General features: G+C 40.3%; 2 protein-coding genes across 3 annotated transcripts in view; one reads left to right on the forward strand and one right to left on the reverse strand.

Moving 5' to 3' along the window:
* Nucleotides 1-18,292, forward strand: part of SMARCA5 (SWI/SNF related, matrix associated, actin dependent regulator of chromatin, subfamily a, member 5) — a 52,512-nt gene extending 34,220 nt beyond the window's left edge. For both annotated transcript variants that reach the window (XM_034771605.1, XM_034771604.1), the window contains exons 12-24: nucleotides 3,025-3,146; nucleotides 3,236-3,388; nucleotides 4,545-4,677; nucleotides 5,697-5,845; nucleotides 6,066-6,185; nucleotides 6,428-6,538; nucleotides 8,518-8,631; nucleotides 8,856-8,978; nucleotides 11,663-11,795; nucleotides 14,257-14,375; nucleotides 15,487-15,699; nucleotides 16,596-16,706; nucleotides 17,993-18,292. In XM_034771605.1, coding sequence (XP_034627496.1) covers nucleotides 3,025-3,146; nucleotides 3,236-3,388; nucleotides 4,545-4,677; nucleotides 5,697-5,845; nucleotides 6,066-6,185; nucleotides 6,428-6,538; nucleotides 8,518-8,631; nucleotides 8,856-8,978; nucleotides 11,663-11,795; nucleotides 14,257-14,375; nucleotides 15,487-15,699; nucleotides 16,596-16,706; nucleotides 17,993-18,058 — 1,667 coding nt within the window. In that variant the 3' untranslated portion in view covers nucleotides 18,059-18,292. The remainder of the gene's footprint in view (nucleotides 1-3,024; nucleotides 3,147-3,235; nucleotides 3,389-4,544; nucleotides 4,678-5,696; nucleotides 5,846-6,065; nucleotides 6,186-6,427; nucleotides 6,539-8,517; nucleotides 8,632-8,855; nucleotides 8,979-11,662; nucleotides 11,796-14,256; nucleotides 14,376-15,486; nucleotides 15,700-16,595; nucleotides 16,707-17,992) is intronic.
* A 1,272-nt stretch (nucleotides 18,293-19,564) lies between these two features.
* Nucleotides 19,565-27,410, reverse strand: part of FREM3 (FRAS1 related extracellular matrix 3) — a 117,702-nt gene continuing 109,856 nt past the window's right edge. Inside the window, exons 17-24 of the mRNA XM_034771603.1 lie at nucleotides 27,105-27,297; nucleotides 26,208-26,312; nucleotides 25,825-25,952; nucleotides 24,917-25,051; nucleotides 23,121-23,247; nucleotides 21,552-21,739; nucleotides 21,320-21,466; nucleotides 19,565-20,479 (exon numbers count right to left, since the gene is read on the reverse strand). Coding sequence (XP_034627494.1) covers nucleotides 20,000-20,479; nucleotides 21,320-21,466; nucleotides 21,552-21,739; nucleotides 23,121-23,247; nucleotides 24,917-25,051; nucleotides 25,825-25,952; nucleotides 26,208-26,312; nucleotides 27,105-27,297 — 1,503 coding nt within the window. The 3' untranslated portion in view covers nucleotides 19,565-19,999. The remainder of the gene's footprint in view (nucleotides 20,480-21,319; nucleotides 21,467-21,551; nucleotides 21,740-23,120; nucleotides 23,248-24,916; nucleotides 25,052-25,824; nucleotides 25,953-26,207; nucleotides 26,313-27,104; nucleotides 27,298-27,410) is intronic.

Here is a 27,410-nt window from a genome sequence, read left to right on the forward strand (position 1 = left end):
GTGCTGGACTCGGTACAAGCGAAAGAGTACCTACCAGAGACACGATTTCAAGCCATAGCAGGCATCATTCAGAGCCTCATGCAGTACCCGACCACTATGGAGCGGGGTTGCCTGGCCCTCCTCGGCCACATGGCAGCCTGCACTTAAATGTCAGGCATGCCAGATTCAGGCCACTCCAAGAGTGGCTCACTTCTGTATATCACCCGTGGTGCGATAGGCAAGACTCAATACTGTTGTTGCCACAACAAGTACTCCAGTCCCTCCAATGGTGGCTCAACCTCCATACAATGTGCGAGGGAGTTCCTTTCAACAGTCATCCTTGACCCTAATAACGGACACGTCATTGTTGGGTTGGGGGGCACACCTGGGCGACCACCAGATGCAGGGGTTGTGGTTGCAAAACAAGCTTTCTTCACATCAATATGAGGGAACTCAGAGCAGTGTGATTGGCGTGCCAAGCATTCCAATCCATACTACAAGGCCAGTGCGTGGCAGTGATGAGATACCACTGCCTTGTTTTACCTAAACAAGCAGGGGGGAGCACGTTCCCCTCCCCTATATCAAGAAGCCCTTTAACTTTAGGAGTTCTGCATAGCCCACTCCGTGCACCCGGAGTCCTATCTTCCAGGAGTGCAGAACGAACTAGTAGACCACCTCAGTAGCTCGTTCTGTAATCACGAGTGGTCCATCCGACCAGATATCATACACTCCATCTTCCAAAGGTGGGGATTTCCCCAAGTCGACCTGTTTGCCACCAGAAACAACAGGAAATGCCCGATGTTCTGCTCCTTTCAGAAACACAGCCTGGGTTCCCTCTTGGATACGTTCCTACTACCCTGGGGAGACCACCTCCCATATGCCTTCCTGCTGGTCCTTCTCGTGCACAGGGTACTATTCAAGATCCGCAGAGATAAGGCGAAGGTAATCCTTCTTGCTCCAGTGTGGCCCCGTCAGCACTGGTACCATGCTTTTGGAGCCGTCAGTGGATGACCCAATAGCTCTACCACTTTGCCCCGAACTAATCACACAGGACCATGGTCGCCTTCAACACCCAGACCTTCAGTCCCTCCATCTCATGGCTTGAAAGCTTCATAGTTAAATCCAATGGAGCTTCTGTGCTCAAGTCCTGTCAGGAACGTCCTTCTTGGTAGCAGGAAACCATCCACCAGGGTCACTTATCTAGCCAAGTGGAAAAAGTTCCCATGCTGGTGTGAGGAGCATCATATACCTCCTTACAGGCATCAGTTCCGCTCATCTTAGAGTACCTCCTACAGCTGAAACAATAAGGCCTTGCACTGTCCTCTATTAAAGTACACCTCGCAGCCATCTCGGCCTTCCACTCGGGAGCGTCTGGCTGTTCCGTATTCACCAATCCCATGGTGGGGCGTTTCTCGAAGGGCCTGGAAAGGTTATACCCACATGTTCATCAGCCAGTACCTGTGTGGGTCCAGGGCAGATTGGCAGAGGTCCTGGGGGGTTTTCACCTTCCTCTGCAGCGTGGGGCACAGGTCACTTGCTGGAGGATTCTCTGCACCTTGAAGTCTTTAAACCACAAGTTGAGGACTTCAGTAGCTCAGAAATAGGTCAGGGGTTTGTTACAGGAGTGGGTGGGTGAGATTCTGTGGCCTGCATTGTGCAGGAGTTCAGACTAGAAGATCATAATGGTACCTTCTGATCTTGGAGTCTGAGTCTATTACCCAGGCTCATCTCCCTTCCTTCCCCCCCCCCCCCCCGAGCAATTGGCAACTTACTCTTTGCTCTTTGTCCTGGAAGGTGGCCTTCCTGGTTGCTGTCACATCAGCTAGGAGGGTGTATGAGCTGAAGGCACTAACTTCTGATCTACCTTACACGGTCTTCAAGGTGCAACTCAGGCCTCACCTGGCTTTTCTTCCCCGTGGTGTCTCATTTTCGTACCACCCAAAGATATATCTTCCTGCCCGTCTTTTATCCCAAGCCTCACTGATGCGAGGAAACAATGGCTTCGTTCACTGGATGTTCAGAGGGCGTTGGCATTCTACATCGAGTGCACTAAGCCATTCAGAAAATCGAACCAACTATTCATGGCAGTTGCAGCTTGGATGAAAGGACTCCTGGTCTCTTTTCAGCGTATTTTGTCTTGGATTGCAGACTGTATCCACACATGCTATGAGCTGGCCAAGGCCCCAGCTCTGCCTATTACGGCACACTCCACAAGAGCTCAAGCTTCTTCAGTGGCATTTCTGGCCCAAGTCCCGGTACAGGAGATCTGCAGAGCAGCTACTTGGTCATCGGTGCCTATGTTCACCTCTCGCTACGCTATCATCCATCACGCCAGAGACGATGCAGCCTTTGGCAGAGCGGTGCTCCAATCAGTGGTTCCTTGACTCTGACTCTACCTTCAGAGGTAGAGCTTGGGAGTCACCTGATTGGAATTGACATGAACAAGCACTTGAAGAAGAAAAAATGGTTACTTGCCTTCTCGTAACTGTTCTTCGAGATAAGTTGTTCATGTCCATTCCAATACCCACCCTCCTTCCCCACTGTTGGAGTAGCCGGCAAGAAGGAACTGAAGGGGGTCGGGTTGGCAGGATCATATATTGAGCGCCATAAAGGCACCACTCCAGGGGGCTCCACGACAAACCCAATGGGTGGTGCTAAGGGAAAACTTGCCAATGATCGCGCACGTGACGCATGCACCCCTGATTGGAATGGATGTGAAAAATGGACGTCTCGTAGAACAACAGTTACAAGAAGATAACCTTTTTTTTTTTTTAGAACTTTAAATGTCAGTTTTTAATACCTTTTCTTAATCTAGATTAGATTTTTAAAAATTACCTGAAAAATATTACTAAGAATCTATCAGTTTCAGTTTCTCAAATTTTGAAAGAAATGTATTCTTACTAGATGCTCATATTAATTAACTTTTACCAGTCATCATCTTGTTCTACAATCTTATGTTTAAGAGTAACACCCCTCCAAACTAATGTTTATATATAATTATTAGCTACTTATTTGTTGAACAATTTTACTTTTTACCTCTAATAGGCTCACGAGTACTAATCTTTAGTCAGATGACAAGAGTACTAGACATCTTGGAAGATTACTGTATGTGGCGAAATTATGAGTATTGTAGATTGGATGGACAAACACCTCATGATGAGAGACAAGTGAGTGTTAAAAATTAAAATAAAAAAAATTAAATAAAATTGTGTGCTCAAAATATACAGTTGCATTGACGACTGTCTTATTTCTGCAGGATTCTATTAATGCATATAATGAACCTGACAGCTCCAAGTTTGTGTTTATGTTGAGCACGCGTGCCGGTGGTCTTGGAATCAATCTGGCTACTGCTGATGTCGTAATTCTTTACGATTCAGACTGGAATCCACAAGTAGATCTTCAAGCTATGGTAAGAATTCCAAGATAGAAATATCATTGTATATAAACTAGTTTTTCTTACAGAACTGCCATACAAATGTATATATGTGCATTTCATGGTGTCCAGGTTCTATATATACTTTGGTCCACTTTAATTCAGTAGTGCAGTCTTTTTTTTTTTTAAATTAAGAATGATTTCTATGCTCCAAGAGTAGTTGACATTAAAAAGGTCACAGCAGTTAGGTCAAATTTGGCCTAAAATTTAAAGCCTTAATCTGTCATTTTAAGACATTGGAGTAATCACTTCACTATCCTCTCTTGAGTTGAATCAGCTTTTCTGTTACTAACTTGCATTATAAGGGTGCACATGCTTAATCTTTACATCCAAAAATGTTGCATCTCAGTCTTTGATCTTATGGAGAGAACAATGTATTGACTTACACATTACAAACAAGAGAGCTAATATTTTTAAAACTTTCATATTAAAGGTATAAATTATAAAATATGTACAAACCGGATCTCTGTGTGCACATTGGCATGTTGAAAATCTGAGGATTTCAGCCAGGCTGCCAATATTTTCAAATATGCTTAATAAAGGTTGTTCAAAAGAATGACACAACAAAGGCATAACAAGAACCAACGGATGGAAGTTAAAGCCAGACAAATTCCAGTTGAAAATGAGTGTTTTAACAGTGATGGTTCAAAAAATGAAACTATCTTCAAAGTAAGACTTGAAAGCAAAGTCTCTCTGGAAGATGCTTTAGTCGAACACAAGTTATTAAACTCAATATAGGGATAAGTGGGTGAAATTTTCTGAGTTTATATACAGGAGGTCAGACTAGATGATCTAGTCTGATCTTATCTGAGAAATATTTGTTAAAATATGTACCATGTCTTTTAGAGAGGAATCTTAAGCAAAGTGTACTGTTCTCTGTGCAAGAGACCTTGTTAACTAAGCTTATAGTGCCAATAAAAACTTTTTTGAGTGGCAATGTCAACTGGATTTATGGAAGGATTTTAACCTGAAATGTACAGGGTTTTTTTTATTTCACAAACTAGTATAGTGATAACTACTCTCTTAAAAACGGATTTAAATTCAAGCAATAATTGTATGTATTTATATTTCAATGCAAACACTTTACCGTGTTGTGCTAAATGACATGGCTATTTCACAATTTTCTGCATAGGACCGAGCACACAGAATTGGCCAGACAAAAACTGTTAGAGTGTTCAGATTTATCACAGACAACACTGTGGAGGAAAGAATAGTGGAAAGAGCAGAAATGAAACTTCGTTTGGATTCCATAGTCATTCAACAAGGCAAGTGTATTGAGACAGCTTTTCTATCTTTGTACTTTGTATTTCTCTCCTTTGCCACTCCCCTTTTTTGCACATGTAAATTCTGGGTAAAATTTTGGCGCCATTGAAGTCAGTTGGCGTTTTGCCATTGACTTCAGTGGGGCCACGATGTCATATTCTGTTCTTAGGATGGAAGGGGATGATAAATTTCTTAAGTTTGTTTTTTTTCTTGTGTGGCAGTCTTTCAGCATAACACTGGTTACTGCATTATGGAATGACTAGGGCATCCCAGATGGCTAAGAATGAGTATACTTAAATAGAAATGTAAAAAGTGAAAACGCTTTAAAGAGGGAAGTGTAATAATAAATTTTCATTTCTGTGTCTAGAGTAATGGAATAAAAGAGTAAGGATGATGTAACTCCATACATTAGCCTAACTCAGGGGTTTTCAAACTTCCTTGCACTGCGACCCCCTTCTGACAACAAAAATTACTTCATGACCAAAGGAGGGGGGACCAAAGTGTGAGCTTGCCCAAGCCCAACTGTCCCAGGTGTGGGGCCCAAAGCTTGAGCTTCATCGTTTTTGGCAGAGGGGCCAAAGCTGAAGCTCAAGGGCTAACTTTTTCATTAGTCTAACTTGAAATCAATTATTTTAAAAAAGTACCATAGCTGTTGCTGTCATGTTCATAGGGAGATGTGGACTTGAAATTGTGAAACAGCTGGCCGGGAATGAGAGGCTACTTGGAAGACTTAAAATCCAGAGTCTGTTTTTTGATGGAGTCATTAATTTGTATTACTAAGCAAGAACCAGTCCTTGCTTAACTATCTAGATTTCTGTCAGGAAAACAAACCAAAAAAAAAAATTTTTTTTTTTAAATGTTGAAAATAGTTCTTGTGACTGACTTATGAATGGCCTGTGACAAACATAATAAACAAGGAGGGAAAGGAAGTGTTCTTTCTGTTCCTGACACATCCAAGTGATTGGCCTAAAATCACTAAACTCTGCAATAAGGTATTGTCCTCCAATATTTTTATCTTCAGGAAGACTGGTGGATCAAAATCTGAATAAAATAGGAAAAGATGAAATGCTGCAGATGATTCGACATGGAGCTACGCATGTGTTTGCTTCAAAGGAGAGTGAGATTACTGATGATGATATTGATGGTATTTTGGAAAGAGGTGCAAAAAAGGTGAGGTGCAAATTACAGAAACTTGAAATGTGTTACTACTTTGGATAATTTGAACAATATTACAAATGCAATTAACATTTTTCAGACTAAAATTTACATAGTAGATCAGGAGTGTTTTTTGGCATTAAGATCCGTACTAGTAAGTCATTTTTGGAGTGTGTGCTTGTGAATAAGGAGGATCTTTTTTGAAAAGTATTACTCATTGATAACTTTTTTCCAGACTGCAGAAATGAACGAGAAACTCTCAAAGATGGGCGAAAGTTCACTTAGAAATTTTACAATGGATACAGAGTCCAGTGTATACAACTTTGAAGGGGAAGATTATAGAGAGAAACAAAAGGTAATATCTGAATTTGTTTTGGAAGAATTCACTGGTAGTATTTGTATATACTTACTGCATGTTACTGGTTTGGTGAACATGATATACATAATATTTAACAAGCAATAAATTGCTTGTTAAATTTGTGGAAGGCTATTATTGTTCCAGGTACTTTAGTTCTAGTTTTGTGTAAAATGTATACTTTGTATAAAATACCTTTATAGAACTTGAAGTCTCTTTAATTTATTTCTTTAATCTTATAGATGGCATTCACAGAGTGGATTGAGCCACCTAAACGAGAAAGAAAAGCCAACTATGCTGTTGATGCTTACTTCAGGGAAGCTCTTCGTGTCAGTGAACCAAAAGCACCAAAAGTGAGTTGACTGACTTTAAACCAGAAAATGATTGAAATGTACAGAAGACAGACTTATCTTAACTTGCTTCCAACTATAAATCAATTCGTACACTTCTATAAATTTCCATCAGTGGAAAATTTTTGTAAAATAAATGAATGGTGTATATAAAGGCATTTTAAAGATGCAAACTGGAGTGTTCAAAGGACTCTCAACATAGGACTCATGGAGGGAGAGGGAGAGGAAGATTAAAAGGAGAATGAGATCTTTTAGTCCGGTGGTGGAAGATAAGGACAAGAGAGGGTGAGAGTCTAGAATTAGATTCTAAATAACTAAGTAGATTTATCTTAAGCTTTTTCTCAAGCAATTATTTGGCCTTTACAGTGGTCCTACTTAAAATGTTTTATTATTCACCTGGTTTCTAACTTCTTAAAAAACAATCCAGATTACATTTGATGTGCAGTGTTATCCTTCTTTCCACAATACGAACAGTAACTTTCCTCATACAGTATTCTGAAGTAGTGTTTTGTTGTGACTGTGTGATGCTCCTAACTGTGCACAAGAGCTCGAGTACCAAATTGTTAAAAACCATGGCACAAACCCCAAATTGTTGGTAGTTTAAAATTTAGATTTCACCCACCAACTTCAGAGTCTTACGGCACTTTAACAGCCTTAAAATGGAGTCACAAAGTCTGTCATACCACATAGGTGAGCATGTGTCTGTGATATATGGCCCCTTACACAATCCCAAAGGACCAGTCACCTACCCCAGGTCGATTATGCTTTAGGTCTCTCATCAAATACAACATTTGTAGCCAATCCTATAGTAAACCATATGAAGACTTATTAAATACGAAAAGGAAATTTAGTTATTTACAAGGTTAAAGCAAATAAACATAGACACAAAAGTGCGTTAGTCTTACCTTTCAAAAGATAATAGAGGCTTCTATAATCAGCAAGCTCTGTTCTTTAGGGTTAGTCTAGGTTAAGCAGCTGGGGATATCTTGCTTATGCCTAGAAACACCTTGCTCACACAGAGTCCGAGCAGCATGGAGATCCTTCGTACCTTATGGTTTTTATTCCCTCCTGGCATGCTCTGAGCTGCAAACTCAGCTGATGGGAGGAGTCCATTTTCAGGACTCATCTTCACGGGGGGAAGAGGGCAGAACAACAATACGAGTCTTTAGTCTTTTTGATGATTTCTCATAAGAACATAAGAATGGACATACTGGGTCAGACCAATGGTCCATCTATCCCAGTATCCTGTCTTCTGACAGTGGCTAGGTGCTTCAGAGGGAATGAACAGAACAGGCAGTCATCAAGTGATCCATCCCCTGTTGTCCACTCCCAGATCCGGGCAGTCAGAGGCTAGGGACACCCAGAGCAGGAGGTGTCTCCCTGACCATCTTGGCTAACAGCTATTGATGGATCCCATGAACTTATCTAATTCTTTTTTGAACATCATTGGAGTTTTGACCTTTACTACATCCCCTGGCAACAAGTACCACAGGGTGACTGCATTGTGTGAAGAAGACTTCCTTGTGTTTGTTTTAAACCTGCTGCCTTTTAACACAAAAACCAGTGGTCACCCAGGCTCAATTATTACATTACAGTATGGAGCACGGATATTACAAGTAAAAGTTTAATGCATGCAGCAAGTCAAGCATTCAGTAGAATTGAAATACTACACAGTTTCTTACAATTATAATACATATTTTATCAATATTAACCTATAAGTGAGCCAGACAGATTCCAGCTATGTATCTTTGTGTCCAGACACGAAGACCTTGGCAACAGCTGGCACCTGGTCTGCCAGTGTCAGTCTCCACTGTAAATTCTTAAAGGTTCTTGTATATATTCTTATCCAACCAGAGCTCTAGCTTCTGATGAACTAAAATTTAACCACTTTTTTTTTTAAATTACATGGTTTCTGAATGAATTTAACGATAAGCAAACTTGAAAGTGAATTAAATGTAAAGTATATCTTTGGTTTTCTTTAGGCTCCACGACCTCCAAAACAGCCTAATGTTCAAGATTTCCAGTTCTTTCCTCCACGTTTGTTTGAACTACTAGAAAAAGAGATTCTGTATTACAGAAAAACTATTGGGTACAAGGTATTAAAACTGCTCTTACACAATATGTTCTCTTCTGTCTTGAGAAACTTTAATTACGGCAATTAAAAATATTTTGATGGTGACATTATGTCTGCTGTTTTGTCACTCGTAATTCAGATGGAGTACTGTTGTTTTGCATGCTGAAAAAATCAGCTCTTATCTGGAGAGTTCTGGTTAACTTCTGTGAAACTGAAATGTAAAAGATGATGAAATTTCTCTCTCAGGTACCTCGTAATCCAGACTTGCCAAATGCAGCCCAAGCACAAAAGGAAGAACAGCTTAAAATTGATGAAGCTGATCCCCTTAATGATGAAGAGTTAGAAGAAAAGGAGAAACTACTAACACAGGTATGGTCATTCTCTTTAAATAACCTCCAGCTGTACCTTCATTTGCTTTATCTTACAGATTGATATAGGAAAAGCCTGTTGACTCTGTGGAATAGACCACTGGTTCTCAAACTGCAATTGTGAATCTGGTTCTAGCATCTTTCTCTTCAACAGATATTCTGATACAAACCAGAATGAGACTTGGAGAAATTAGCTCCAAGATGTCGCAGGCCTTGTTGAGCTCCCCCTGCTGGACACTCACCATGCTACTGTATTTGGATCCAAACACTGGATCCTGTGGGCATCTAAGGGCTGGTCCCCACTTAGTCCGGACTTCGGACTAAGGTACGCAAATTCAGCTACGTTAATAACGTAGCTGAATTCGAAGTACCTTAGTCCGAACTTACCGCGGTCCAGACGCGGCCGGAAGTCTCCCCCCGTCGACGCCGCGTACTCCTCTCGGCGAGCTGGAGTACCGGCGCCGACTGTGAGCACTTCCGGGATCGATGGCGTGCCGCCGGACCAGCCAGTAAGTGAAGATTAGGCCTAAGCCTACTGAGTCTGAACAGCATCAGGGCTCTGCCTCTTGCCATTGGCTCTCCCTCATATCCCTTCTCAGACCCTGCAGTCCAGCTGCCCTAGGCCACAAGAACAATGATGACCTCTACCTCCAGTTTCCCCAGTAGCTTAAGCACATTCTTTCCCAGACTACCTCCAAGAACTTGGAGGTTTGAAAAGCCTTCTTAAACGTGCCCTCCCTCCCCCCCACTCCCTTGCATAGAGGAAGCATAGAGACTTACAAACTCATGCAATAACCTTCCCTCCATTGTCCTCACCCCTCTAAGAGTTTGTTTTAGGCCAGTTCATTGAGTACCCAGATCCTTCTCTCCTGCTAAGTCTTCAAGCTCTCTCTCACCTGTTCAGATCCAATAGTAAAATGGTTTGTCTAGCTCAGAGAACATGTACCTTTTATCAGCAACTGTGAGCACCTCTTCCTTTATTCTGTTGGGGAATTTCTATTGCCCCAACTCCCTCCCTGCAGACAACCTGGAATAACATTCCATGTTAACAATTTATTGGTTGTCCTGTAGCTGCTTTGTGACAACATGACATGGTTTGTGTCAGCAAACAGCTGATTTTAATACACACAGAGGGTGTGTTATACACTGAATTAATTAAATCAATCAGAATTTATCAGTTTTACATAGACAGATTCCCCAAGCTATCATGAGGCAACAGGCGAAGAGGGGGAATTTGGTACTAATAACATAAAGTCCTACTTGTGAGAAGGAAATAAACTAGATGCAGAATGGAGGATAAATAACTAAGTAGATATATCCATTAAAGCAAGTTTAATTCAGCTTCTAAATAATGTTCTGATATTACTTTTTCAAGTAACAAATCAAGTGAGCTGTCTCTAAAATAATGTGGCTGGCTGAATATTATTATTTTAAAAAAAAAAGGTAAATAAAAGTTGAAGTGGAAAAAAATGCTTTAAACTCAAAACGCCCAATTTGGTACTCACCAGGTTATAATCTGGTAGCTGTTGGGGAATATCAAAGTGTGTTTTCCTTTTTCCTTTTTTTATAAACCAGTCTAGTTCCTAGTGGATAAGTGTCCTCATCAAGGACGTTTACTACTAACATTTATTTAAGCATTCTTTGCTGTATTGGGGTGGGCAGAAGCCCACCAGTTCAAACCTAGAGCTAATCTTTCTGTTAGGGCAAAAGCATTTGTGCATGGGAGAGATGTAGAGACTATTCTTGCAAAATAGACTGGGTCATGCTAGATGATTTTTAACATGTATTTTGTGGTTCTGCTATCTATGACCGATGGAGCTGTTAAGAGTATCCGCTTCTGAGGAGGGAGCTTATTCCCTTCAAAGAATTTCCATGGATGCCTTTATAAGGGGAAAACCTTTGAAGGGGGTGTTTGATTAATTAGGACCTTGAAATGGGGGAAAAAAAATGAACTTGGGACTGGAGAGAGAGGCAATTAGGGATAATGTTTATAATTCTGGGATCCTCCTATGCAACAGTATGGGTGGGTGGGGGGGAGTGGGAGTAACCTCTCTCCCCACCTTTGCTCAGGTGGAGAAAATGTTTTCACATTAGCATGAAGCAAACTGTACCAGTAAAGAACAGATTTTAATTCTGCTGTGTTTTGTTGTTATGCTAAGACAGTGATTCGCAGCCAGTACATTTACTCCTGGGGTACGCAGAGGTCTTCCAGGGGTACATCAACTCCTCTAGATACTTGCCTAGTTTTAGAACAGGCTAACAAAGTCAGTACAAACTAAAATTTCATACAGACAATTACTTGTTGTTCTGCTCTATATACTATAGATTGAAGTGTAAATAGAATAATTATATTCCAATTGATTTATAATTATATGGTAAATAAAAGAAAGTAAGCTGTTTTTCAATAGTAGCGTGCTGTGACACTTGTGTATTTTTGTGTCTGATTTTGTAAGCAAATAGTTTTTAAGTGAAATGAAACATGGGGTACACAAGACAAACCAGACTTCTGAAAGGGGTACAGTAGTCTGGAAAAGTTGAGAGCCATTGTGCTAAGGCATCTAGAGCCTTGTATGTGTGTCTTTAGTATTTATATTGAAATTAATATCTTGGTGGGTTTTTTTTAAATGAAGAAAACCCAACACAGTTAACTAAAAGTTGTCTATATCGCTGCTTATTGCTTTCAAGGGATTTACCAATTGGAATAAAAGAGATTTTAACCAGTTCATCAAAGCTAATGAAAAATGGGGCCGTGATGATATTGAAAATATAGCTCGTGAAGTTGAAGGAAAAACCCCAGAGGAAGTCATTGAGTATTCAGGTAATTTTCTCCTTGAATGATGTGAACATATAACTAACTTGTAGTGGATGGTACCTGATGTATTTTGGCACTTTTCCAGTTTGAAATGCCTGTAAACATACTAATTTTTTTTTGCTTTTGAGAAGTTTAGATAATGGCTCTTTAAGACATGGTGAAATAATTGATATGATGTTGGAAAAGGACATGGGTGGTTTAGTCATGTATAGCCACTCAGTAGTTTAAAGCTGCACTGAGATTGAAATTAAGGAGAGTTGGGTACCTAGGCGCTTTTGAAAATCCTAGTAGGCACTTGTCTGCATCTTTTGCTTAAATACTTTTATAAGTCTGGCCCCTGGTCTCGAACAGTTTTAGACATCAGCCCTCCATCCTTCTTGCCCCAATCCTAGTCTGCCTCGTATTAGTAGCAATGGGGTGTTGAGTTGCAACTCCTGGGCAGAGGCAGCTGTGTCCTGTGGGTGGGGAGAGAGTCCTGGTCTGATGTATCTGAGGGAGTGTGTAGCAATAGGACTTTTCTGTAGAGATTGCCCATAAGTTTTTATAGCCATAACTGGCCAGCAGTGCTGAGTAGGATAGCATCTGCTGACTCCCTGTCCCCTCTGCCTAGTCCAGTTACTTGCTGAGAGTAGGTAAACTGGCTCCCTGGTTCCAAGTCCCACCCCCCACTTTCCTGTTACAGACACGATTTTTCTCTTTTTCCTTTGTTATTGTGAATATTCATATGAATGATGTGGGGGGAAGTGAAGAGGAGAAATACTTTTCTCTCTCTTAATTTGGAATGGGGGAGTCTACCTGTTCAGATCTGTCCAGTCAGGACAGCTCCTCATTCTGCTCTGATGAACCACAGGAGGCTTGTTGGAAGATGATGCAGTCCTAGAGTGGAGTGGATAGGCCTGCCCCTGTGGCACCTTCAGCTGCAATTCTCTTCTCTTCTCCCTCTGACCAACCCCCTCTTTAGTAATACTGGCTTTGGACATGGTGTGAAGTACACTTGCGGATGAAGAGAGACCTCAGGCACAGAGCTTTGAGGAGATTGTCATCTTCTGGCAGACATCAGGTTTGCCAGAGAGGAGTCCCAGTTTGACAAATCTGACAAGATGTGCCAGAATGGAACTCCTGCTGTATTTGGGTTATGACTTAAAGAAACTGGAGGGACAGGCGTGTCTTGTGTGCACAGAAAGCCCTCCATGTTCTATCCCTTCCCCAGTGTTGCCTATGTATATAAGGCTTTTGCATGGTATGCAAGTGGGAGGAAGGCATGGAAGTGGTGATGTTCCTGTTCATGACCGGGTAGGGAGACCAGTCTAATACAGCCTAGATTACTCTTTAGTTTGTCCCACCTGTCATGTTTTCCTGGCTTTGGGGAAGAAATGGGCCAGACAGTGGAGCTCCACAGCAACACGTTGCCTGTGGATCATCTAGCTAACTCTGCTTGCGTGAACCAGGGGTTCACTCTGACCTGCTTCTCACTTCTCATCTAACAGGGTTTTTAAACATTGATAGACATGTTTGAAAGCTTTAGTTGGTAGGAGAGTAGAGGCATGATAGATGTGGGGATCTGGGAGGAGAGCATACCAACCAGTGGGGCTGTGGTTGGGAGTAAGGGTGGTGACCCAAACTGTATAGAGAGCTCTCAAAGGAGGGGCCCTGGAGGGTGGGAGTGAGGAGAGGCAGGGACCAGAAGAAGGGACTATTTGTGTAATCTTGACCAAGTAACGTTACAGCCCCATTCTAAAATGGAACTATTTGCCTGTATTTGTAAAGCACTTTAAAGTTTCTGTGAGAAGTAATGAACCAGGTGTTTAAATATTTTATTTTAGAATGCAGAGGCGGTCAAAAAAGCAAACAGGATGTTAGGGATCATTAAAAAGGGGATAGAGAATAAGACTGAGAATATATTATTGCCCTTATATAAATCGATGGTACGCCCACATCTTGAATACTGCGTACAGATGCGGTCTCCTCATCTAAAAAAAGATATATTGGCACTAGAAAAGGTTCAGAAAAGGGCAACTAAAATGATTAGGGGTTTGGAATAAATCCCATATGAGGAGAGATTAAAGAGGCTAGGCCTCTTCAGCTTGGAAAAGAGGAGACTAAGGGGGGATATGATAGAGGTATATAAAATCATGAGTGATGTGGAGAAAGTGGATAAGGAAAAGTTATTTACTTATTACCATAATACAAGAACTAGGGGTCACCAAATGAAATAGGCAGCAGGTTTAAAACAAATACAAGGAAGTTCTTCTTCACGCAGCGCACAGTCAACTTGTGGAACTCCTTACCTGAGGAGGTTGTGAAGGCTAGGACTATAACAGCATTCAAAAGAGAACTGGATAAATTGGTTAAGTCCATAAATGGCTATTAGCCAGGATGGGTAAGGAATGGTGTCCCTAGCCTCTGTTTGTTTGTCAAAAAGTGTGAGAAGAGACTAACAAGTGGTGGGTGTTTTTTACACTTTTAGCTGTGTTCTGGGAAAGATGCAATGAACTCCAGGACATAGAGAAGATAATGGCTCAGATTGAAAGAGGAGAAGCTAGAATTCAGAGGCGGATTAGTATAAAAAAAGCACTTGACACAAAGGTATTTGCTATGATTTTTTTTTTTTCCTTTTATTGTCCCATATCTTTTTGGGCTAAACATGATATAATTCTAGCTACCAGTCTTTATAGGGGTGAGATCTGAACTAGTCATATGTTTGGAGCCCATGTAAAAGGGTAGGGAGATAAAGCAACACTATTCTCACTGCCAACAACTGACTCCCTGGTCTTTCCCACCCCTTCATAAAAAGTAACCCTTTGCTGTCCATATATTTGCATATAACTTACTACTTTACCAATAAATTGCTAATCTCTTCCTCCTTTGACTGATATCCATAATCTTTCAAACTGGGTGTTTTTATGGCTTCGTCTATTGCTAGTTAATTTACCTCTTTGTGGTTTCACAATGTGAATTGTTCATCCTGTGATAATCTCTGAATATCTAGCACAGATTTGAGAGATGTGGAAAAAAAAAATTTGAAAAAATCCAGCTCTTCCACAGTATTTAGCCAAACTCACTTTATATAGAGGGGGAATTCTGACCCCACTGTCAGAATGTGATTGAGTCATGGTACTTTACTTTACTTTCATCTGTGTGGTAAAATGATCATTAAGTAAAATACACAGCTCTTAAGTAACATTTACTTTGTGCAGAGGTACTGTCTGGACAGTGAATGAATTTGACATTAACCTGCACTGATACTCAGAGCTTTTAATTGTAACAGTGTTTAATAAGAATTATCTACCTTTCAGCAACTGGGTTAATATAAAACTACTGTTGAACTGCTAGTGGGATCTGACTATCAATTTGGCAAATATGACAGTGGTGTCAGGACTCAACCTTACAGCTAGTCAGAAAAGATTACTATTCATTCACCAAACCTTGTCTGGATCAGCTACCAGTGCTGCTATTCAAACTGGTAAATTCATCATCTGAATTTGTCTCTTGCACAAGTTGGATTCAACTACTTGACTTATTTTTACAATTATAATTGACTAACATTTGTGTGTCATGGACTATTTAAATGATGTGTTTATTTTTAGTATTGGCTGCATGTCTGTTGCATGTGGTCCAGAGCTTAATATGAAACATTGGTCTCTAATCTAAGTTGTTTCTTAATTTTGTGTACTCAAATATCGTCTCTTTCCCTTAGATTGGCAGGTATAAAGCACCTTTCCACCAGTTGAGAATATCGTATGGTACTAACAAAGGGAAGAATTATACAGAGGAGGAGGATCGCTTTCTAATCTGTATGCTTCACAAGTTAGGATTTGATAAAGAAAATGTTTATGATGAATTAAGACAGTGTATTCGAAACTCTCCCCAGTTCAGATTTGACTGGTTCCTCAAGTCCAGAACTGCAATGGTATGTGTTGGTGTGGATCTGTTTGTTTGTTTGTTTTTATTCACAAGACATTCTCATCCACATAATTTTTATATTTGTCAGTTCTAGTTTAAAAACTGTGTACAAACGATACAAGGGAGAGAACATTTTCATGGCAGGGTTTTTAATGGCCTTTGAAATATGTAGGTTCCTATAGAGAAGAAATAGTGGGCAGAGGGCAAGTGAGGTAGTCTGAGGTGCATGATGAATTCAAATGGCTACAAAGCTCATCAGCATGTGATGAGGTATGTCTGTGTGCGTGTAGATATATATAAAATGTTTTCACAATTGAAAATCGATGAATGAAGTTTAGGCTTTTGGTTGTTGTATGCAGCATCTGTAACTTAATCCTGATTCCTTTTTAATCTTACTAATAGTTTTGATTGTAGAACTGTGTAAAACAAACTCGTTACTGCCCATGTTTTGAGACTTTAATATAGACTTGTTTGGTACAGAATGTCTCTTTAGAATATAGGATCTTTAATGTCAAAGCTGAAAATTAAAGCATAAACAATATTGAAAGGGTTTGATTTGGTTTGGTTTTAAACCAGCAAATAGAGGTAATTTTGGAATAAATAAATGGGAGTTTTTGACTCAACAAGGTTTGAATGAAATCTACTGTGGTGTATTTTTGTTTTGAGACTGGATTAAATGTTAAATTACTACTCTAGACTTTGCACTGTTAAATACAGAAGTCTGTTAAAACATTGGCATAAGTAACAACTAAAATAGCACTAAGGTCTTGAATTTGCGTGTTTATAAAATTTTACAGTCCCTCTCCCCCCCCCCCCGTGTGTAATTAATGTGAAAAACCATTTGCTTGAAGATAGGTACTATATAGGTGAAGTAATCAAATGGCTATCTTGTGTGTAATGTAGGAGCTACAGAGGAGATGCAATACCTTAATTACTTTGATTGAAAGAGAAAACATGGAATTGGAAGAAAAGGAGAAGGCAGAGAAGAAGAAACGTGGACCAAAGCCTTCTTCAGTGAGTTTTCATGCATCTTAAATCTGTGTTCAAATGCTTTGGTGAAGAAAATTACCTAGTTATAGGCTGCATCTCTGGGTGTCTGAGAAGTATTGGGTACTTACCAACTGTCTGGAAAATAGTGACACTTCTCAAAAGTGGTGCCTAAAGGGCCATTCTAAGGATCCATCTACTTATCAAATTTTACAAACCAGTGTGCCTGAAAGCTAGGCTCCTAAAGCCCTACTTTTGCCCCTAAATAAGTGAATTGATTTTTTTCAGAGGGCATAGCTTTTTATTTTGAGCACTTGGATTTGAAAATCTTAGCTTAGTTTTCTAACTACAGACCTGGAAACACAACCTGGGATCTGAAAAACAGAGCTCTTTTAATTTCTTGCATCAGAGACAATAGATCCTGCAATCAAAACTTGATTGACAGTTTTACAGATTCATAAAACAGAATAAAATCCAGGCTCATTTTCCTGTGTTTATATGTGGTTTGCAGTGTTTTGCTGTATTTTAGACTTGAAATGAATTAGACTCACAGGAAGCAGATGCTAAGAAAAAAAATTGCCATTTTAACTTGATAACCATTCTTTGCCCATTTCTGTGCTAAGAAATGCAAGTGAAAATGTTCTTTGCTTTTTTGCATTGTTTCCAAATTGGTTTAGCCACCTCACTGTAGCTTGTACAAAAATATGGTGAAGATTTGATTGGCAGATATCTGCCAAGAGTAGAACCCCCCCCATACATTACATTAGATTTGAATTTAAAATGTGAGTCCTATCTAGGGTATAGTTCAACAAGATAATTCTGACCTGCCATAACAAACTGATTCCACATTAAAGAGCTGTAGGCCTCTTATCCCTGATAACATTCACTTATTTTAAATAAGTGGTTGAAGGCAACAGCTCATTGAGTTGGGAAATAGCCATGGGATATGCTTTACACACAGTTAATGGGTATTCACTTCTGGGAAAAAATAAGTGTGTGCATGTTCTGTAAAGTCCCTAGCTCTTTCTGCTAAGTAGAGGAAAGCCTCAGAGCTCTCAGCTCTACTGGAGATTGACCAGGGTTATCTGAACAGTTTAATGTCCTTGCAAAATAAGGGTTGTCTAACTCTTTGAAATAGAACATGAGTTTAAAACAAATGGCTGTGCTCCATGGGTACTGGCCAAGCAAACCGTTAACTTGAACCCATTTTTAACATTGTGTAATGTTTAATCTCCAAGTAGGTGGGTAGTTTTGTTATGGTGAGCAAATTTTAGGGAGAATAAAGTAATGACCCATATGTCTATATCTTACAGGCACAAAAGCGTAAAATGGATGGTACTCCTGATGGTCGAGGCAGGAAAAAGAAGTTAAAGCTGTGAATGCTGCATTTTTGTAATCACTAAATTTTAAAAAGTAGTTCTTTAATTTACGGGTCTTCATAAGATGTACTGTACAATGCTCAACTATTATGTCATTAAAGGACATCAGGTTCATCTGTTTACTGAACTAGAAACATAGTACTTAATGTAGTTTCACTTTTTTAAATGCAACAGCTGTGCTGAATTTTTTTTACCATTAAAGTAATAAAATAGGCTTCATTTATTAATAAAAGGCTTCAGTTGACTTTTTCTTTTAAAGAGCTCAAGCTGAAAGCTTGTGAATGTTTGAGAACTCCTGGTTTATTTAGAGTCATGTAACTTCAAATTTGGTTCACTTTAAACAAATCTTAATTGCAAGAGGGTTTTGTGGATATTTCTCCCTCTTTTTTGACTGACATGTGTGGTAATTGGAGCAACTGCTTACATGTCGATTTAGCTCTCTTGAATGGAGTAAGTGGAGTGTCCAGCAACTTTTGTAGACCTCCAGGTTTTTTCCTGACCTGCTACTTATTTATAGATCACTACCAACAGATGCTGTTTGTTCACTAATTCCTCTAGCTTTTAGAGTAGTCTCAAAAAGTGGTGATATAAGTGTAACTACAGTGTTCTGCTTTGCCCCAACACATTGCCTGATTAGTGATAAAGTTGGATATCCATAATAAATTCCAATATATGGATTAACCCAAAATTAAAAAGCTCATCTCTCAAGCTAGAGAGAGAAATTCAACAAGGTAACCTTACTTCCACTAGCTCTGTACTCCACTGAAATTAATAGTATGACAACAGCCTTAGCTAGGAGTATTTGTATAGGCAGCTTTCAGTAAGTCAAGACACAATCCCTTGTTTTTTCCATGTAGTTTTAACTTGACTTGGTTTATTGCCTCATCATAGAGTCCCCTCTTTCAGCCAAAGGTAGGAAACTAACTTTTTTTCGGAGGGAAGGGGGAGGACACAGGCATTTCCCAAAGCACCATTAGGCTAGTGTAGGATTTAATCAATTTACTGGATACATTTAATTTTTACTCAGCTTAATTACACAGATGTGACTTTCAGCATCTAGTAAACAAGTCAAGAGGTGGAATTCCCCCATCTTCCTCCTTGACCTATGACTGTGCATATAGGAGCTTATAATTTACTGTAATCACTCAAATTTAAAAAGTGAATTCAAAGCAGTCTTTAGTAGTAATTGCCTAGATCAATGACACATTCCCATGTACAATCTAAAATAGTTATGGAGCAGCATCATGTTTGTAGTAAGTATTCTTCATTACCCTGAGAGTACTGTTCCTTTAAATTACTAACATAAGCAAAGGCTGTAAATATTAAAGTACTGTATACTATTTTTCAAATGGGTGAGGGTATGGTCCTATAACTTGTTGGCTGCACAAATATAGAACAAAAATTCTTCTTTGATAACAGCATGAGAGTCCAATAATTCTGATCTTCCCCCCCCAGGTCTCACTAGCAGATTTGTTTGGCACTGACATCCCTATTAGGACATGAGAAGAGAATTTTTTGATTTTCTTCCACAGTGATGTATGAAATTTTCACTATACATACTACTGTTTTTCTTTTCACAAAAATAAATCTATACAATAGCAACTAAACCTCAATTTCCCTTTAAAGAACATCAGGTTTATATAGTGGCTATAAAAGGTACATACACTGGTTCTTAAAAGCAAATGCTGGTTTAAAAAACACTAAGGTGTCCCAGTGTCACCTCTTGTTTCTGAAAAATGGTTTTGAACTCTAAATCAGTCATTCATATTTGAACCTAATACACATCTGCTGGGCCACTTCTGTTTTTTAGTAGTAATATGACCCAACCATAGCAGGCAATTTCATGTCTGTGCAAAGTAGGCAGCCAGACAGACCTGAGTTTTTGCTTTTGCAATTAAATGACATCTTAGAAGAATTGAGAACTCAGTTTTGAGACGCCCCTTACACTTCAGAACTGTCGCTGCTGCTGGAGTAGGTGACAGATGATTTCCTCTTTCTATGAGAGGGCTGTCCCCTCTGCTTCAGCAGAAATATGATGACTACCACAGTGCCTATCAGAAGCAGCAGCCCACCTGCCCCTCCCAGAACAGGCAAAAGGCTGTTTTCAGAGTCTCTACCAGTGATTTCCAATACTGGCCTTTGATAAGGCTCACCTGGCAGGAACTGATCATTCTGGGTGATTTTACTGGAATGGTAGAGGGCTATATGCTGAATATTTGTGCCCCTGTTTTTATTTGTTCCAATGTCTTGGGCAATTGTGGGGCCATCATCAGGATTGGCTCTCCGACTGCGCTTCAGGTTCCTGGTGCTGTTGAGTGTCTGGTGATGCTCTAGGCTTCTTTTGCCTATGCCTCGGTTAGCATTCTCTCTTGACCTAACCATGTAAATTGTATGAATGTACCACTCTCGTCCTGCTGCTACCTTTGAACAGAACAAAAAAACCCTCTTTACTATAAATTGAAATCACAAGATGATAAACAGTAACTTGCAATGTCTGTGGCCAGAGGGCTCTGCACAGCTTTCAAGTAAAAGTACTTTTTCCAGTTGCTAATACCTTCAAACCAGGTTCTGCAAATTTTACTTCTCTATAAAAGCATCTCTAGGTTAAGCTTAGTAACACCATTGGCTCTAGTTTCTGCTCCCAGTCACAAAGCCATGCAATCTCATTGCTTTCAGCAGTGTGCACCCAGATAGCTCAAACTTAGGGCTTGTCTACAGTATGCCATAGCACGAGTTGTAGAGCACCCCAAAATACTGTGCTGCAACTGCCTTGTGTGGACACTGAACTCAAAGGTACTTAGTTTGCTTTAATGCAGTAGTCTTTCCAACAGGACCATGTTAACGTGAACCAGGTACCTTTTTATGCCAGCAGCATCCACACAGGGTAGTTACAGTGCAACATTTTGATGTGCTTTGGAATTCACCCTCCCTATTGTCTACACTGTGGCACAGCACAGACCATGCTGATGATACACAAGAAGGAACAAAATCTAGCTCCCTCTCTTTCCTGTGCTGAATCTACATGACGAGCAGTAAGTAAAAAGCAGTACAAATGACTATAAAATGCACCCAAAGAGCTGATCCATTGAGTAAGAAGGTAGAAAGCTACAATTTTTTAAAATGGCTAATTCATTCAAGCAAAATATTGAAAAGCGCTTATGAGGTGGGAGAGGAAGCACCAATGTAGTCCATGATAAGAAGTGGAGATAATATCCTTTTCTCATGAGTAGCTTTTTGTACAACAAATACCTGAGAACTTACCTGGAAGAGAGGAGAGGCTGACAGGCTGAAACCATCCGAACCAGGCTGCTTTACTAACGGAAAAGCATCTGCATGATCAATAGCTAATTTAGCGTGAAACTTCATATTTCCAAACACTTCTGCCTGCGTCTCAGGTTGAGCTTTATCCTGGGGGAGTGAATAGAACATTGCCAGATCGCTATTTTCAAGCTTTATTTCTAAATTACTCTGTGTGAACTAACCCTTTACATACCAGGATCTTGAATCTGTACAATAAGCTAGGTGAGTCAGCCAGGCATCCGTATTCCGTATTATCTGGACTGTATTTGGGCACATATCCATCAGCCCCAGTGCATAGAAACACCTTCTCAATGTTACAAATGAAAGAGTCTCCTAAATTCTGAACAGGGTCCACCATCACTCGGCCATAAATTTCAGACCCTAATAAAGCAAATTAAACACAAAGTAATTCATTTCATGTTGTACAAACAATGGTACATAATAATAAAACCAGTGCAATGAGACCTATGGCTGTGTAGTCCGGAAATGATCATGTTAAGGTCTCAATTGCCTGTATGCATGTAGTTGAATATAGTACCTTTATTACTGATTTAGCACTGGCTACTAATCTGCACTAGTTACTGCATTGTAAACAGTGTTTCCTGGGAAAGCAGACTTTTCCCCCCCCCTTCTCACTAGGGGGCAACCGATAGCCACATAAAGAGGTACTTGAGCATAATAGTTATCATGTTGGATAACAAACTACTGATCTATGCAGTGTTCATGGGTGGCAGGTTTGTAGACATTTTGGTGGTGCCCAGAACCTGCCCCTCCCAACTCCCTAAGGCTCTAGGAGGGAGTTTGGGGTGCAGGCTCCGGGCTGGGGCAGAGGGTGGGTGAGGGGGTGCAGGCACTGGACTGGGGGCGTAGGAGGGGGTGAGGGGTGCAGGCTCTGGGAGGGAGTTTGGGGGGAAAGAGGGGGTGCAGGGGTGAGGGCTGTGGGACTGAGGATGAGGGGTTTGGGAGGGGGGCTCAGGGCTAGGGCAGAGGGTTGGGGTGTGGGCTGAGGATGAGGGATTCATGATGCAGGAGGGGGCTGAGGGCTCTGGCTGGGGATGAGGGATCAGGGCTAGGGCAGATATTAGAGAGACAAGGAGAGTGAGGTAATATCTTGAAATGGATCAACCTCTGTTGGTGAGAGAGACAAGCTTTTGAGCTTATACAGAGCTGGTCCAATACAAGATATTACCTCACCCCCTAGTCTCTCTAACAGACTGATCTAGCAGACTATCTTGGTTTCACAAGGAGGTCTTGTGTTGGAGACCAGTTCCGTACATAACGACTTGTGCTGTAATGTTGGTATAACTGAACTTTATTATGAATCCCTGAAGCACATCCAGAACTCCAGTCAGTGCACAATGTGAAAGTAGGTAACGTGTGCTCAAATCTTTGGCCTCCTGTTTCTGGTTGCAATTCAGTGTGGTGGTGACTGTTACGGGTGAGGCTCTCAGTTACTTGAAGGAGTGAGCTGTACTTTTCTGGTGGTAGGATCTTCCCAATTAAGAGGCCCCATCTGTTTTTCATTTGCTTACACTAGAGCTACAGTCTGACAACATTCAGGGCAAGAATCATTTGTTTTGTTTAGCCTTTGATAAACATTTAGAAATCCCACACCCACCACACAGATGCCTCTGTAATAGGTGTTATAGAAACGAGTAAAAGAAACGTTCCATTAGTGTTAAAATTAGTTCTATTTCCGTGTCCACAGCAGATTAGCAATATTTAGTACAATGGGGTGCAGGCTACTAAAAGATGTATTTACCTTCAGCAAATGCCACATCCATTCCTTCCCCAAATCCCATGGAGCCATTGGATATCCAGAGCTCCTTCTTGGACAGCAGTAACATTTGGGTATTAAGAGTGAACTCAGCCGCTACAGGGTCACTGACCTGAGGCAAAAAAAAAAAAAAAAAAAGCAGCTCTGAAATCTAGCTACAGTTTTACAAATGTCAGTGTTTACTGCAGATTCCGTGATGTTCAGCTAATCGGATCACTCAATACTCTGTACATCTCAAATCCTAACATAAAATTAATACATGCAGGGTTGCTGTACAGGATATAATGGGATAAAATCATCATTTAAGAGCTGTATGAGTTCTGGCACTGGTCCCATGAATGATAATGTGTCGTGAAGAAGATCTGTGTAGCTTTAAAACCTCTCTTCCAGCCCATGTTCGTCTAGTGTGCACCTTGCCTCCGCTCCTTCCTTCTGGGGCTACCACCCCGCTTCTCCTACGCCTGTTGAACCAGGTGGGGTGGCATCGATTCTAGGAGTCAGAGCATGACCAGTGAAGCTGGATTGATTACACTAACTCATTTCACATATGCCAAACAATCAATAATGACTTTTGGTCATATTCAAACTAACGACCTAATCTTCATGTGCCACAACCCAATCCCCTGAGTTATGTTCCTCCATGCATTAAATTATTAATTCAGGAAAAAAGCCAAACCCTACTGCTATAACCTTAATATTGCATATTTGCATAGGTCTGAAAATAATTCAGAATTATTCACCCAGCAACCCTAACCTCTTCTTTAGCACATAAATCATTGTACAAAGTGTTAACTTCCTCTATGTACCTCTATGAGTAATGACTATGCTACTGTGGAAGGCATATTTTTTAATTTCTTGACCGTGTCTGCTTAGAGCCATAATGCTGATTTGGTACATTTTTTTCATTTAATTAATTAGCATATAATAAATAAGAGTCCTATTTACACAGACACAGATTTTTCAGAACTGGGTGCCTAAAATTAAGCATACAAATTCTTACTTAGGCACCAACGTTAGGGGCCTAATTTTTAAAAAGATGAGCACTCTGCAACTTCCATTGAAATCAATAGGTACTGTTGGGTGTGTAGCATTTTTAAAAATCATGCCCTAATTTAGGTGCCGACATAAGGATTTACAAGCCTAAATTTAAGATGTTTGAAAATTACGGCCACACTGCAGTTTAGTGGGAAGACAAGTGCTCAGTTTTGCAATCCTCTTGCTTACCCTGCTACCTAGATACTCCTTCTTTCAACCAAAAGGGAGAATCTGGTACACATAAGACATCCTATAAAACAACAGAGGTAATTCATGGGATGCTATATTCATTCATACCATTTAATTACTTTCATAAGCACAGGAATATTCTGATTTAAACAGGCACATGTCCGTGACAAATCTGAATGAAGTGTCAAATGTACAGGCCTGATTTGCGACTCCATTACAACCAGGATCACCTCAGTGTATTTCCATAAAATTAAGCTGAGTCTCAGCATTAAAAAAAGCTGGGGTTCTAATGCTACTTGTTATGAAAACAAATGATCTTATTTTCAGTCTGCTCAATTTCTAATATCCATGAACAGCTCTCATAAACATGGTGTAAAAATGATGAAGTAGTTTAGCCATAGGCTATAATAAATTGTGAAGGAAGCAAATGAAAAATATTAGTTTAATTGTCATGGCACAGTGTGAGATACACCTGACAAACACAGCTCTACAGCAATTTGAATGCACTAAGACAAGTAAGGCATTTAAACAGGTAACCTTCAATAAAAATGCTGTACCTGTTGGAATCTGATATCCACTTCAAAGATGACTGGTTCCCATGGGTTACAGATGATAGGAAGGGTATATTCCTGGTTGGGTGCAGCAGTACATGGGATACATTTTACAGTGTAAGTACCAGAATAGTCTCGTACCTAGCACACACACACACAAAATATCCACAATATTAGAAAGCAAACCCTTCTCCATAGTCTCTGAACAACCAGAGCTTCAGTTCAAAATACAGGGCACTGACACTACCTTTATTGTAATCCTTCAGTCTAAACAACATGTATTAAAAAGCATAGATCTATTATCTTCCTACTTAACAGTGTCATATGTACACAAGGACACCCAATTGTAAATACTTTTCTCAGAGAAGCAGGACAGTTCAATCAATAGGAGCCAGAACTGGGAGTCAGGAGACCCGAGTTCTAGTCTGAGCTTTGTAACTGACCTGCATATTGAAAGAGCTATTAAATAATTTCTTCTTTTCCATAATTTTCCTGTTTTAGCCAATCCAACTCTAGGCCACAGCCCACCTGCACAGATTACAATGTAGAATCAGGGCCATGATTGTACCTATTTACTTACATGACTCCCATTACTGTAGCATTAGATTTCTCTGGCAATGACTCCCTCTGGACAAGTCACTTAAACTCTATCTTATCTTAGGCAAATCATTTACTCTTCTTTTCTCCCATCTGTATATTGGGGATAATAATCACCAGGGAGTTGTGATCATTCATTATGTAAAAGTAAAGCAGCTGGAAGCTGGCAAGCATTAAAATGATCATTTTTGTTATATCCTTGATCAAATCTATGTGAACAGACACTGATTGATTTTGTAGAACAGCTTTCATCGGAACAGAAGTAAATCCTGCATATTGCAGTCTCCCCAAATTCCCCACTCTGAATGGGAACTCACAGCAAAGTCTGAGCTAAAGCTCCACTGCTGCACAGGCTGGTGGAAGGTTGGCTCACTTCGTAACAGACTCAGTGTGAAGGTGAGGTCAGGATGGTCAGCAGACATCACCATTGATGACAGAGAAGTACCTGTAGAAGCAAAGGGTGAATTACATCCTGGAAGGGATCAGCATCAATCGGCACACAGGGACAGAGGCAACAAGACAACACAAAGGAATCTCTGCCATCCCTGAAAAGAATGGTTTCAATTTCTCCCCCCCCTCAATCTGTTGAAACATGCTCTTTGTTCTAAAACACCTCCCTTCTGCTGAGAACAGAGAGTGCTACCGATGTCTGTCATGTCTCCTGGAGATACTAGTCCAGGAGAAGAGACCAGGTACTTACTTGGGTGAGACATTACAAGCTGTCCTCGGAACCGAATCTGAGTCCTGAAATTCACCACCAATCGCCCTTCATCATTGATTTGCATGCTGGTTGGGTAGAGGGAACCTAGACAGGAAAAAGCCATTGTGTCTACAGAGAATGGTTTTCGGTTTCCTTTTTGAAAGAAAGACTCTTTGCTAGTTTCAGTATTTGGAGAAATGAAATAGGTTGCTAAGTTCTGGCACTCTCTGGATGATCTAAACCCTCCTGCATTATAGAACCTTACTGTGACAGATATTCAGACTAATTGACTTCAATAGAACCAAGGGTCTGCTCCACTGGGACAGATTCTGAGTTACATTGATATAAATCAGGGGTAACTCAACTGAAGTAAATGGAATTACACGGGTGTAAAAAAGTAGCAGTGGGAGTAGAATCAGATCCACTGAGTTTTTCTTCAAGCTTTACCACAAAGGCTTCTGGCTCAATTTCCAGTAGGATCCCTCTTTTGCTGGCACTCAACCATTTCCATTAACACAAGGGCTTGTCCATTGTTTTGTAAACCTACATCCATCCAGCACTCTAGGGGTTTACTCTCCTAAATATGGCCTCTGTTATCTATTTCTAAAATGGGGCTGCCTATTGTTTTTACTCATTCTGTGGTAGATTTAAAGGGATATATATTTGGGAAAACTTTTAAAATATCTAATTCAACAACATATGGAATTAAAAACAAACAACCTTATTCCTTGGGTATTTTAATAGTGGGAATTGGCCTTGATGCTGTTTTTTGTGTGATTCTCAAGGCCAGGAGGTGTCTTGATTAATCACACAAACTGCCATATGCTTCCCCCAGGAAGGAAGGGGGCCATGACGGGACAGAGTCTAAAAATAAGAAGGAAAGCAGCAAGAACTGACCTTGGAGCTCTGATTCCGGTGGGCTGCCTATGCCATCTTTCCACAGGATGGCGGTATCATATACAAAGGTGAGTCTCAGTTCAGACTGCAAGTCAAAGTGCTGCCAGCCACCAATGGCAGCAGGAGAGTGAAAGATGTAGGAGACATAGAGGGGCACCCGCAGTGTGACATAGGATTGCACCAGATTTAACACCTGAAAACCATTGGGGCAGAAGGTTACTGCACTCGTGTCTAATGCTGATAAGTTAGTTGCCAAACTTTCATTTTAACTTTCATTGTACTTTGCTAACCAAAAGAAAACACCTC

The sequence above is a fragment of the Trachemys scripta genome, chromosome 5 (genome assembly GCF_013100865.1).
Source record: "Trachemys scripta elegans isolate TJP31775 chromosome 5, CAS_Tse_1.0, whole genome shotgun sequence".
NCBI lineage: Eukaryota > Metazoa > Chordata > Testudines > Emydidae > Trachemys > Trachemys scripta.